This window comes from Rhopalosiphum padi, chromosome 2, assembly GCF_020882245.1.
Source record: "Rhopalosiphum padi isolate XX-2018 chromosome 2, ASM2088224v1, whole genome shotgun sequence".
Classification (NCBI taxonomy): domain Eukaryota; kingdom Metazoa; phylum Arthropoda; class Insecta; order Hemiptera; family Aphididae; genus Rhopalosiphum; species Rhopalosiphum padi.
Genome location: NC_083598.1, coordinates 91,850,025 through 91,864,983, shown reverse-complemented (window position 1 = coordinate 91,864,983; position 14,959 = coordinate 91,850,025). Strand labels below are relative to the sequence as shown.

At 22.2% G+C, this 14,959-nt stretch overlaps 1 protein-coding gene across 2 annotated transcripts in view; it reads right to left on the bottom strand.

The window, feature by feature from the left end:
- Positions 1-14,959, bottom strand: part of LOC132922635 (G-protein coupled receptor GRL101-like) — a 66,756-nt gene that overhangs the window by 31,823 nt on the left and 19,974 nt on the right. For both annotated transcript variants that reach the window (XM_060986253.1, XM_060986252.1), the window contains exons 3-4: positions 14,551-14,700; positions 1,378-1,482 (exon numbers count right to left, since the gene is read on the bottom strand). In XM_060986253.1, the coding sequence (XP_060842236.1) occupies positions 1,378-1,482; positions 14,551-14,700 (255 nt within the window). The remainder of the gene's footprint in view (positions 1-1,377; positions 1,483-14,550; positions 14,701-14,959) is intronic.

Sequence of the window (14,959 nt, the reverse complement as noted above, 5' to 3'; positions counted from 1 at the left end):
TTAAACATTTATTTGGGTTAGTAAAAATACTTTAAAAGTTACGTACACATCTCTAATGGTTTTACATAATATATAGGTTATTTTTTTTTAATTCCCAGTAATTTGATAAAAAAAAACTACAACATTTGTCACAACTTATTCAGTGAATAGTTTCAAGTTTAAAAATACTTTTAACTTATTTAAAAGAAATAGTGATACAAAATGTTCATACAGCATATATTTCACTATGTTGTAAAATTATATTAAAATGTACTTACTGCAATTAAAAAAAATGTATTGTTTTTATTATTCTGTGTTCTATTTACGAATAATATTCATGAAGCTTAAATATATATCTATCATTTTTCGATTTTAATTTGATACCTAGCCTAGTATTGTATAATATATATGTAAGATTATAACAAGCATAAATAAAATGACAAAATATGAATTAAAGCTATAAAAACAACTTTTGAAAGAACATTTTTTAAAATCTAAAATCAACCAATTAACCCAATTACATGGTAATAACAGTAAATTAGAGTCTAATTATTAGACCATAAATATCATTTATCAATAAAATCAAACAAATCATATAAATGACAACAAATCCCTATCTTCAACAAGAATCTATGACCAAATATGTGCATCAACTTCAAATAAAAAATAATTTAATAATAATATCTTTAAAAACATCAAAAATTTAAAAGTAAAATTAACTACAGATTATAATGATTATATGTCTATTGTCTATACTCTATATATACTTGAAACGGGTATAAAATAGAGGCAACTTTTATAGTATTTTATAGTATCGTCTTGATACTTAGTTTATATTACATTGGTAGTTATTTTTTTAAGTATAAAAATCCATGCAATTCTAATGTAACTTATATGAAAGCTGGTAAGACTTTCAAATTCACAGGAATACAAATAACGACGCACAAATACTTTTTCAGGAATTGACCATATTTTAATTATTTTATATAAATCGAGTTTGATTGGATAAGTTCTTGTAAGTTTTTGAATTTACACTAAATTTAATGTGGTATAAAATTCCATATAATTAAACTAAACCAGATTAAAAGAGATAGGTACAAGATATTTCAATAATAGGATTAATTTATTTGAAAAACATTTTTTTTTTCAAAATAAGATTCTACGAGTATATAGTTTTATTTTACTCAGTGAATTAATTAATCATATCACAATTATAATTATTATTATTAATACAGTACATTTTTAGAACTTTACAAGCAATTATTAAAAAAATATATAATTAATTAGATTTACTTAAAATAAACCTTGAAATATTTTTACAATTATTTACAGAAAATGTTCCGTCTATCACTAAATGTATACACACATTTAATAAACATTAAATAAAAATTAACTTACTACAATCGATTTCGTCTTCTCCCTCGTCACAATCAGTAATTTTATCACATCGTTTCACCAGTTCAATACATTTGTTCATACATCGGTACTCGTTTTGTAGACAACCTGCAAATAATGAATTTACGTAATAATTTAAAACAAAAACATAAAAACACATAATTAAACATGAAAATGATCCTGTTTTTAATTTTTTCATACGATTTATAAGTAGGTATTATTGCCTACATTAATATATTAGGTATAATTTTTTTTAGTACAAAAAGCAAAATATATACTAAAACATATGATACATATTCAGAATTATAATTGACAGTCTATATTTATAAATAATAAACGTGGGTTATTGCTAATTTAAATTTTTAAGATAATATTTACATAAATAGCATTATATTTGCAAAACTGTTTGAAAATATGTATTACTTATTCAACCATTCCAAAGTTATTATTACATACTCCTTCCACATCGATGTTCTGTCTAAAACTCTACATTTTTTAATTAAAATTATTCTTAATAAACCTTAATTATATTCTTTTAACTTTATTTGTTCTGAGTTTAAGGTTTCTACATTTACTCAAACTTATGAACTACTTGTTTTATTTTATAAGTATAAAAAAGAATATTAGTAAATTTCAGCCTTCTCATTATTATAATACAAGAATTAAAAATAATTGTAATTTAATTGTACCGTTTAATAAATTTAATTTCGGGACGCTTAGTCCTATAGGTAATTAAAGAATTTCTTTACTTCGAAAATATAATATTAAATTAAATAATTTTGATAGTTTTAACAAATACAAATATCATATTAGCAATATTTTTACTTATTTTTAATTTATACTTATTTTATATTTAAGTCTTAATATTATATTTAACATTGTAGTCTTTTATTATTTTTTCAGTTTTGTTTTTCTTATAATCTCATTTTCAAGAACTCAGCTTAACCACCACGAGCATTCTTTGCTTATTGGTCGAGCTTGCAACTTATCTATTTTTATGATACTATTTATGTATTGTTGTTTTTATTGTTGTTGTTGTTGCAAAATAAATATTTTTATTATTATTCATCATAATTGTTTAAGTTTAGTACATAAAAAATAAAATAATTAATTGGTTGTGTACTTAAGTAACTTTATAAAAAGTCGTTTTATATAAAGATAGATCAACAGTTAGAAAGTTAATCTTGTAAACTTCGTTAACTTTTACGAAACTAAAATGTCATGATTTTACACTTTATCTTTAAATGTAGTACTTAAAAACTTATATTGATTAACACCATATAATTAAAAACAGTATGTCATTGCTATAAGCACGCGTACTAAGTGCTTCAACTTTTAAGACTTACTAAAATATTCTGATAGCCGGTTATTAGGAGAGAAAAACTATGAAATCATTAATAATTGATAACCTCTCTTTTTTAACAGACTATCGACATTCGACATAATATAGTATTCTTTGTAAAACAACTTGCATAGTTGCATTTCAGATATTCAATAAAATACTAATATATTATATTATACTAATAGTATTATAACTTATAACCATTATTTATTTATTTATTCAATTCCCTCATTATTCAAAAATATCTTTCATTAATTTCATAAAAAAACACATCAAATATGGTTTGCAATAATTGTATTTAAGTTATTTTTTTCTTTAAATAAAACCAAAAAAAAAAAATCGTAAAGATTTAAAAAGTACATTGAAATTTCTTTTAAAAAAATGAATATTACAAAGAAAGCGTTTACAATAAAAATTATAATAAAAAGGATCTCGCACAAATAAAAAATATAAAAGTATGATTATGGTTATGACACGCTTCGCTCACCTTGGTAAAACAGACAAACTAATATTGTATTATTATTATACATTTTAAAACAATGATATCGAATTCAAAAAATATTTTTTAATAGAGCTTAAATATAAAGTATAAATAGACGTTATTCTATACTTTTAGGTACTTTTATACGAAGTATTTAATATTATAAGAGCTTAAAAGTATAATATTTTAAACATTTATTGAATCTGGTATTTAAAAACGACAAACTGTGATATCATTATATCAATAGTTAACAAAATCAATCAGAAATGAATTCAAATAAAAGTTAAAACCCGATACATTGCTTAGATTTCAACAATAGTTTAATTATGATTGGTAATTTCTATACACTTAAGGAAAAAATTAAGAAAACAAAAAAATTCCAATATAGCTTGATTTTAATTCAATAGATAAGGTACATACAAATATGACAGTTCTAGTACCAAATAGTTTCCAAATAATAATAAAACAAAATATTATTGTACAAATAATAAAACTTGATTCACTAAAATTTAAAAAATAATAAAGAAATTCAAAGTATTTGCCGTCAATTTACAAACAATAAACTTTTTAAATTATCGAAATTGGGTATAAGTTAAATCCAAAATTAGTCAATATTTAGAAATTTTAATAATATAATACTTAAATTTGAATATAATATTAAAATTATGTTTTGACTCCAAAGCAATAAATAAATCTAATCCATACGTCCACAAAAAATAACTTATAATGACTACTATTATATGGTTACTATGGTTATATTGAAGATACAGAAATTATACCTATTATTAAGCTTCTAACGATCTAACCTCTAAATATCGGAGTATCAATATAAATTAATTTTTAATAATCGCCACCTATCATTACACAATGGATAGCCACTAAAATAAAATATATTTTATATTTGGTCGAAATCACCCTTAATGAATTGACTATACCAAAATAAGTGTAGTTTCCATTTTAAGTAGTTTAAGACAGGATAATCAACTGGCATTATTTAATTTGTCCCGGACAACACCACACAAAATCATCTAGTATAAAATAAAATTATTCTAATCTAGATATAATATATCTTATCTCTTATATCTTATATCTTATATCTTTATCTTATATCTATCAATGGTACACTTTGTGAATAATTAATGTTCATATAAATACTTTAAAAAAAACTTTTTTAACCTAACAATCCTATAGCTATCATCGTGTAATAAAAATATGTTAGGAAATATAACTAAATGTGGACTGTATAATATTAATAAATGGTATTTTTAATTATTTATGGTAATGATTAGTATAATACATTTATTAAAGCTCCTGTTATTATTAAAGAAGGTACAGCAAAAGTAACACTCGTGTGACTCATGATTATAATTTATACATAACTAAATAAAAAGTAAATAATGTAAAGGAGTAAAGCTATAAATTATATTATAGCATATACTGTTACTTATAAAGGATTACAGCATTCAGGTACTTATAAGGTACTATAGGTAAGTGTAAGTAAGAATTACCATTACCCGAATTCTAATAAAAAAAAAACTTAAATTGTTGACATTAATTTTAAATTGTAGTTATATTCAATATTTTAGTTTAATAACAATAGAAAAACAAAATTGATTTGGTGAATAACTAATGTTATGTAATTTCTTAAATATTCCCGATTTTCCGCTATTTTTTTTAATTTTTCCCATTTAAAAAAAAATATATACCGGAATACTTTTATCCAATTAAATAATATTTTCTACTAGAAACATTTTATGTCAACAAATTATAAATAAATTTTATTTTATCTTACAATATAAAAACTATTTTTATTTTTTTGCAAAAACGAATTGCAATTTGGATTGACGTCTCGACTCTTTTCACGGCTTTCAATTTTTTAATTTATTTGTTTTTATTAAGTGTATCAATTATCTATATCTCATACTAATTTTTACCAATAATTATACCTGACTCTAACCATATTCTCTATTTTGTATTATTTAAATGATGTATAAAGAATAATAATTGTTTGATATAAAATGTTTATTACAAAGGAATCGTAGAAAAAAAAAAGTTTAAAATTATAATATTGTTGTGCAGGTGTATAAATTTTTATTTACAATAAGATTTTTTTAGTTATTCCCATAGTAACATATTAATAAGAACCAGAGCAGAAAAAAATGTAAAAGAAAGGAAAATATAAAAGCTGCTTTTTATCCGTTTAAATATAAAATTATAAAATACTACGATAACAGCTTTACATTCAATTCGTTCCAGCTACATTTATATTAATTTAAATGTAATTATCTGGAACATTAAATTATAATTTTTCATTTACAATTCTTACACAAATCCATTAAAAAAATTAAAAATGTCCTTGAGAACTAATATGTAGTGAATAAAATACAAATCCAATTTAAGTTACAACTTTTAAAATCTGAACGAAACAAATATCGTATTTATTATACAGTAATATATTTTTTCCATATTTATCTGCAGACACTATACATTTTAGAAAGAAGAAGTGCTCCAAAAATTTCAAAAAGCCCTATCAATCAATTGTAAATCTAACCCAAATGGTACTTAAATGGAATCGTTTTTCGATTTTCAATATAACTACTAGTTTTCTATGCGTGAGAAAAAACTACCAACACGTTTTGACGCAGAGAAGAAATTTAAATTCCACTTAGAATAGTTTTAAAAATGCAATGATTGAAACCTACTTTTAAGTTTAATATCACAACACAAATATAACACATCCGAAGCAGTAGCCTACTCAACTGAACTATAAGCATATTTTTTTCAAGCATATAATTACAATACAAATACAATTTATAGTACCTACTACATACATGTTATTTATTTTTGTTTAGATCAATATTCATTGATTAAATCCATTTAATTAAATATAATATTATGTGAATTACTATTCTTAAACTAACCCCCATATTTATGTATAAAATTCATTAGTATTTCAATGTCCTTATAATAAGTAATTTGTATATGTATAATACATAATATACTGATTACTGAACAGTGAACATACTGAATATAGTATATTATTCTTATTAAATAAGAACTTTATAACATTAAATGCATATCCCTACTGATATTTAATATCAAAAACCACATATAAAGTGTCCATTATGTTTAACCCTACAGGCTACAAGCTACAACATAATACTTATACTATCAAATTTATTTTAAACATTACATTTCGACCGGACACTATATTTACTAGCTAAAATAAATATTATTTTTGTATAATTGAAAATTATTTTAACCTAATCCGACCTATTGGAATTATAACAATGAATAATATTCCCTCTATATGTATATATATATATACATAGTGTTTTTAAATTATAGGTAGTGTACAAATAAATACACTTATTTGGTTTTTTTATAAATACCTACCTACCTAGATATATTTCGAAAATGTAATCGATAAAAATATTGTTTTGAATAATTACTTTGATTAAAATTTAAAACAACAACATTATTTAAATGTAATAATAACATATAATGAATCATTTCGCAATAATACAGAAAATAATCTTGCAGTTATGAATTGATATATTTTCCCTTAATTATTTATCAAATTATAATTTTATTTTCACACAAATTACAAAATATAATGATGAATTGAAACGCAATTAATTAGCAGTATTAAACAGCTGATGTCAGTTATCTATTGAAACTTATCGATCCTTTTAAAATAAGTATGATGAAATAATAAAAAATTTTTTTGCTATTTATAAACTTGAATAAAACAAACCATGAGCTTTTTTTAATACACATAATGTATTTAACAACAAAACAAAAACACTGTAAAATCTGAACATAAATAAAAATATAATATCAGTTGGCTAAATATTTAAAATATAGTACAGAGTATCAGGATATAGCCAACAATAACAATAAAAAATTTAATTTCTTGTAGAGATTTTAAAAAAATAATACTTTATTGAATTAAATAAGCATAAATCTTTATTAAACGTATCACCTTAAACCGTAAATATAATTTTAAAAGAAATTATTCACACAATTTTAAAAAAAAAGAACTTTTTTAAATTTTAAAATAATTTATTACATACCTATTTAACTTTAATAATTCAATATAATATAAAACAGACATATGTGACATACCTTACAGGATCTAAGCTATTGGCGATTTCACGTTATAAGCAACGAGGTAATAACCGTCCACGGTAGTCAGAGTGGCTGACTACTCTTGCCGACCGCGGACAGTTACCTCGTTGCTCATAACGCAAAATCGTCAATATTTAATAAAATTTATTTTTACTGTTTTATATTTATCAGAAAAAAAATGAACAAAAGATATTTTATTTTATTGGCTATAGTTGAAATTTCTTTGTGGTATTCAAATACCTATTTTATTACGTATTAAAAGATTAGATAAAATAAATTTATAAATTTATATATTATTTAACTTATAATATCATACATTAAAGCACTTTAAAAATTAAATTTGAAAAAAAATACAATTTAATTCTTATGTCACAGAAATATATGTCACTCATATATAACTAATATTATTTTTTAATAAGAAAAAACAAATTTCTACGGTAATTTATTTAAAAGAACAGGTAGAGCTAAGTTTAATAGAAATGTTAATATTGTTGTGATTAAATATTAAGTTATAAGGTTTAATAGTTTCACGAATAAATGAGAGAAAACACATTACACATTGAGTTTTTTTAACTAATTTAAAATTTTTAATAAATACATTAAAAAAAAAAAATAATTATTCTATATATATTTTATTGCAAAGAACATTAATCAGTTAAGATGTATATTAAAAAAATATATACACAGAGTAATTGGAATTCCTTGTTTTAAAAATAATAGAAATTTTATCAATATATTATGTATTCTCTACTATTACTTTTATAAAATGAAATTCTAATCACGTTATGCCCTATACGACGTTATATCTAATCTACATAATATAATGATTATTTTTTAACTGACATTATATTGCTTATATATTTTCAATATTCGCTTTTTTAAAAAACAACAAAATATAAAATAATAATAATATTTATTATACTATAATAATTTTTATAAAATCGATAAAAAAAAAACAAATAATTTTAAAGATAAAAACTATTTTGTTATTTTAGCGTTTAAATGTGTTACTGTTAAACTGTTTACTCTCACGTTTATTAATTAATTTCCAACTTTATTTTTTAAATAATTAATCTTTATATGTGTGTATGTGCGTGTTTAAGTGATCCACAGCTAGTCTATCTCACTAATGGTTTTAAAATTTGGTATACAAGTAGGTAATAACTGAGAATATGCCTCTCAAAAGCCAATTTTTTTAAAATTTGCATTTTAAAAAGAGGCTTAGGCAAGGATTTGTTGACTCGTGAAAAACGAATACCTTTTGTATGTATAGGATTTCCATCGATTGCAAAAAATAAAATTATTATTATGATTGGATAATGAATATAATATAAATATTTTTAAACACCCAAATAACTGTATTGAAAATCTATACTATTTACATTAAACGAAGTTTAAAAAGTCATAATGTCACGGACAATGCCGTGCAAAATCAGCTAAAAATATATATTAATATTAATTATTAATAGTTTAAATTATTAAGTCCAATTTGTAGTACTAATAAATTTATAGTTAAAGTATTGAAATGATATCACAACTTAATCGCAGAGTATGGAAGATCTATATACTTATTGGCTAATACCTATCTAAATTAAAAAGGAAAAATTATTCCTTATGTGGTATTAAAAATCAAGCAATTAAACATATCCTGAAAGATAAAGTTCCAATGCAGAAAAAAGGTATAATGGAATTATTAACAACAAAATCTTTCGCCTGATTAATCAATTTAGATTATAATATTAATGCCGGGTTAGAGAAACAATCACTGAACATTTAATGAACCAATAGTAAGCTAATGGTCTCTTAAACATGATTTAGCAGCCTTAGTCCATTAAATTTTAGTGAACCATTAAATGTATACATTTTTTATGTAACTTAATATATTATGACTTGTAAACATGAATATTTTATCTGAAAGTACTTAAATGCTAAAATGTAATAACTATTTTATAAAAACATAATAATCTAAAAAAAATATGTAAATATAAGTTTTTTAAATTTATTAAATAACATAATTTTATCTGTTGCGTTCACAAATTTGTAACGCTCGTCAATAAGTTATAACTATGGCCTTTTTTAAGGCTTTAACGAGTTAAGTTGTTAAGTTATAAATATTTGAAAATAATATTAGTGATTTCCGCCTCAATGATGTCACCACATAAAAAAGACTTTATTGGATTTATTAGTATCTTTAAATTTAAAGTAAAAAATTAAGTATTGTTGGTCTCAAATTGTATTTTACATTTTACATATATATATATAGTAAGACTAATATCTTATAACTTAAAATCCAAAATTTAAATTTAAAATAATTAGGTATTATTTTATTAAGTTTAAAACAAATTATAAATGGTTTGAACTTTTTGATTTATCAATTGTTCTTTTCAATGGCGTGTAGTTTGAACATTAAGTTGTTTTATTAAAATTTTTATTTTGAATTTTAGGGTTCTATTTATACTATAATAGTATAATTGAAAAAATTAATTCGGCATAATTCTTAAATCTCTTATTTATTGAAATATTATTCTTCTGTACAATCATTAATAAAATTATAGGTACTTTTATTAACTATTGACAGTAAAACTGGATAAAAAAGAATGTGTGTATTTCAAAACGTTTTAAGTCTTTTTATGTTTGTGGTTTTCTGGACATCACATAAACTTTTAAAAAGTATGTCGTGGGCCACGAAGGCCTTTTTAAAAATTGAAAAGTATTCACCTACCTATTTCCTCTATAATAAATTTCAGTACGCGAAGAAGCTAAATACTTTTTTAAGAAATTCCACAACATACTACTTAACTATTCCACTCCAATTATTAAACATTGATCGTCCTTACCCATTCCAGATAATCTTCTAAGACGCTTAAGCTCAAATTTTGTCATAGTATTATAAATGAATAAAAAAGCCTAAATGGATTGCGAATCTAATCATATAAATCTAAAAATAAATTTTGTACACTTGAAATTTTATTAAAAAAAAAAATGTAATATTAATAATATTTCAAAAAAAATGTAATATAAATAACATAGGTATGGTTAATGTCAATATTATTGTTGAAATACAAAGAATATAATTACTATTTGATTAGGCTCTATTTATGATTTTAAAATTATTATTAAAAAAAAATTATTGATTTATTACATCGAATCAACACCATATAAACGTCATCAAGAATAAACCTCACTATAATTTATCAATGTACATTTTTTAATATTCACTCGTAAAATAATTATTTTTCCTCAACAATTTTCGATATTTCATTGTATTAAAAAAAATAACAAAAAATACTAAAAATAATCACCAAATGCTTAAATTATCATTTTTAATTATACGATAAAATTTTCAAAATATTTTACTTTTTTTTTATTTATTTATTATAGACAAAACAAATTTTAAATTTTTATCAGATTTTTTTTTATTTATGTTGATAAAAAATTTTCGCTGGGTCGAAATTCTTAAAAATTGAATACATGATCTCACAAAGATATTCCTATATCTGTGTAAAACATTAAAACTATATAGATCCGATTGTATTTCATATGTATTTAAAAACAAAATTTCAAAAAATTGAAACTATTTTATACTTGAAAATTCATAAAAACTTAGATTTGTATCTAATTTTTGAAAATGTGATACAAGATTCTTTATAAGCAATTTATTGTAAAACTATAAAATCTAAAAAATATATAAAGACAATTATATTTTATTTTGATTTAAGAACTTTATTGGTAGGAACTTAAATTTTTATGTATTTTATATTATTTAGAATTTTATTATACGCTATAACATTTTTGATTTATTTTAAAATATTATCTATTTGTAGGTTCTATGAATATATTTTTACTGTTTGATGGTATTTACAGTAAAATGTTATACAATTTTCAGTTACATAAGTTGTTATAACATGGTATAAATATATATTATTATAATAAAATTAATACTAATAACATAATAAATGCAATATTTTAGGGGAAAATTATACTAGCTTACTATTATACTAAAAGAATAACAAATGACTAACTTTAACAGCTATATCAAATAACATATCATGAAATATACTTTATGATATATACAAGTAGAATAACAGGCCATCTCCGCCTAGAATTGTTGTTCGTTAATAATGATTTTATTATATCATTAAATTCAAAATAACACACTCATAATAGCTAGTGACTTATTCGAAACCTAATGTACAGCAGAGCGGTACCACCTATCTTTTTTATTGATCTATTAATAATTATTGAGTATTTATAACAAAAAAAAATAAAAACGCTAAAACACAGTTCACTTCTACGGAGTATGAAAATTAATAAATTGATTATAAATAGTATACTCGCATATGTTTGTCCTACGCGAAAAGCGAAACCACTTTTACATAATATCATTATAATACAACATTAATATTGTTGCTACAAACATGATGTGATCACTTTTAAAATAGGTTCAGTAATTTTGTGTTTAAATATAAAATAAATAAAATATTTTAATTCTTCTAAAAATTCCATTAAAATGTTCTATATTATACATTTATACCCATAGCGAATATATGGTATTAAGTTATCTTCCTGGCGATCATTGAATTGGCTCCCAAGAGCGCCAATATTGAAATGGCTTCCAATATAATTTTCAACAAGTGGTTATCAAAATATAAAAGTTGAAAAATTATGCAACTTTAATATTTTTAGCAACACAGTGCCAAATAACTGCTTGAAATTATTTAATCGTTAATCCGATAACACATTAAACGGTTCCAACCATCGTCGTATTTATACAATTTAAATATTCAATACAAGAGATTTCACTGATGATATTATTAAACGCAGTACTTACTCGCAGTTGACGAAATTTTCCGCAATTTATTGCAATTTGTACATACATTTTAAATATAAAATTAATGCGGTCGAAAAATAAGTAGTGAAAAGGGTAAATTAATTTTAATAGTAAATAAGTTTAAATTTAACTATCATAAGTTTATCTAAAATGCATTTAAACGATTAAAATTTACTAAACGAGGATGCAAAGCTTATTTGAGAATTTTTAACAACGAAAATGACTATAAAATGAAATACTTATTATATTATTTTTATATGTAGTTAAATTTATCTTCAAACAACTTTGGTAACCAATTGATTTATAAAATAAATGTTGAAGGAACCAATTCAATACGTAAAATTATCAATTACTTAAGTTTGGGAGCCCATTCAATAGCTCCAATCTTGCTAATAATATTTAGAGATTATTAATTCTCGATTAACCTATAATTTATAAACATTTTTAATAATTGACAATCAGACAATCATTGGCATATATCACACATTTGTATTTAAATGTGTTACATAAATTATAATAGCAATACAAATATGCTTAGTTTTTGAAAATTACCCCACAATGCAATAGTTTATAATAATTATGTATTTATGTATATTATCTATGTAATGTTATTTTAAAAATATTATAATGATTCGAGCAACGTTAGATTTACGTTACAGTGAAATAAATGGCTATGTTAATGTCTGTAATTTTCGTAATTCTTATAAATGTTATAAATCAGTCATTCAGCAAAACAATTATTTAGAGAAGAAAAATGTAATCAAAAAAATAATAATACATTTTAGTATAAAACAAGTTGGTAATTAACAAAGACAAATTAATAACATTGTAGTATAACTGAGGATTTAGTTAAATATAGAACTTAGAAAAAACTTGATTATCTCGATGTTGGTATTTAGAAATATTTGATTTTACATACCCCTTTTCTAAGTTATTTAAAATAAGGGCTAAGAAAATTAAGAAGATTACAGAAGTCTATAAAAGGTCTCGCTTGACTACTTAAATTGAGTTCCATAGGGTCGATTGATGGATCACCGCTTACTGTGTGCTGTTTTAAGACGGATGAGTCAGGTTTCGTTATTATTAATACAATTCACCATAGTTCATACGTAAGAATACTATATTCAATCATTATTAAGTAGCCAGTAGGCATAGCTCATATAAACTTTAAGTTAAATTTAAGTTTATCAACTAAAACTAGAATTTATTATTAAATAGTTTTACTTAGTAAATATTAGAGTCCATAATACTATAATATATTAATGTAATACGATAAAATAATTCTCAAAAATAGCGCATAAAATATTTTATATTAAAATTATTTAAACGAATTAATTTCCTTTAAATGTTTTAAATGACATGTAACTATTAGCGATTTCGCATCATGAGCAACGAGGTAACGCGAAATCGTCAATAGTAATTCATATTGCACATAGATTCCTAAATTGGATTTTCTATAAAATTATCGATAAAGACATCGTACATGATAATAGGTAAATTTCTACCCGGAAATAGGATATTTTACTCCCCATAAAAGGACATTTAAAATTTAAGTAACACGCTAAAAATGATTCGAACCGGACTTTTTTTTATTCTAAAACTATTTTTATTCCAATGCAATTAGATACAAAAGTATATTATAGTGAACGATCGAATTACACAATGTGGATTTTAAAAAAAACTTTAAATTCCTCATTGTTTTATATTATATTATTTAGATCCTAACAACAACTTTTAAACAAATTTAAACATTCACTTGTCAAAATTTAACTTTAAAAATGTAAACAAGTTATATCATTTTTTTGTTTATTCAACAACTAGTTATGTTTTTACTGATAAATAAAATATCGAATAAGTTGTTTGTTAAATCTAAAAAAACATATTAAGACGTTAATCATTTGACCTTATCATGATCCATAAAATGTTTGATATTAATAACTTAAGTTTAAAAAATTAATAAATACTCCTTTTAAATTTTTTGATGTTACTAAAATTAAATAAAAAGTTTAATTAAAGTCATATGATAACCATAATATTAAATTATTTGTGGGATTTGTCCACATACAAGTGGCTTATTCGATGTTTCTAAAAACCATTGGGTGGACAAATAGTCGGAATAGTCGGATGGCAACTTACCTAGATTATATGTCTATATATGTTGTATAAATCGTACATCTCTGTTAAAAAGTATATATCAAATTGAAAACTTTTAATATTTAAATTAAAAGTAGATATCATGTATTTCTATACTTCAAGATGTATAAAATAAAGTTGTTTATAATTTATAATTTAAAACGATCTATTTGAAGTAAATTATCCTTATAAACTTTATATCTTATAAAAAAACACAAATAGTGTATTTTAAAAATAAAATAAGATTTAATATATTACCACATTCAGATACAGCTTCATCTTGAGCTCGAAGACAGTCAGGTATGCCGTTGCAAACCAATGATTTTGGTATACAGTAAGTTTCATCACAATGATAAATGTCTAAAGTCGAATTGGATTGACACGAATCCGACTCCAAGCACTGATTACCTATTATATCAAAAAAATAATAAAAATAAAAATTTAATACATAATAATACGCCATTCGAATGAATACTCAGTAGGTATATATTATACTAATTTACAATATCATAATAACATAATATTGTTTTATTCTTAACACCTAATTCATAAACTATTATAACTATAACGTACAATGGCTTACACAAATTATTTAAAAATAAAAATAAATTGTATTATTAATACAATTTTAACACGATATTTCGTAAAATGTGTATTTATTAAACCA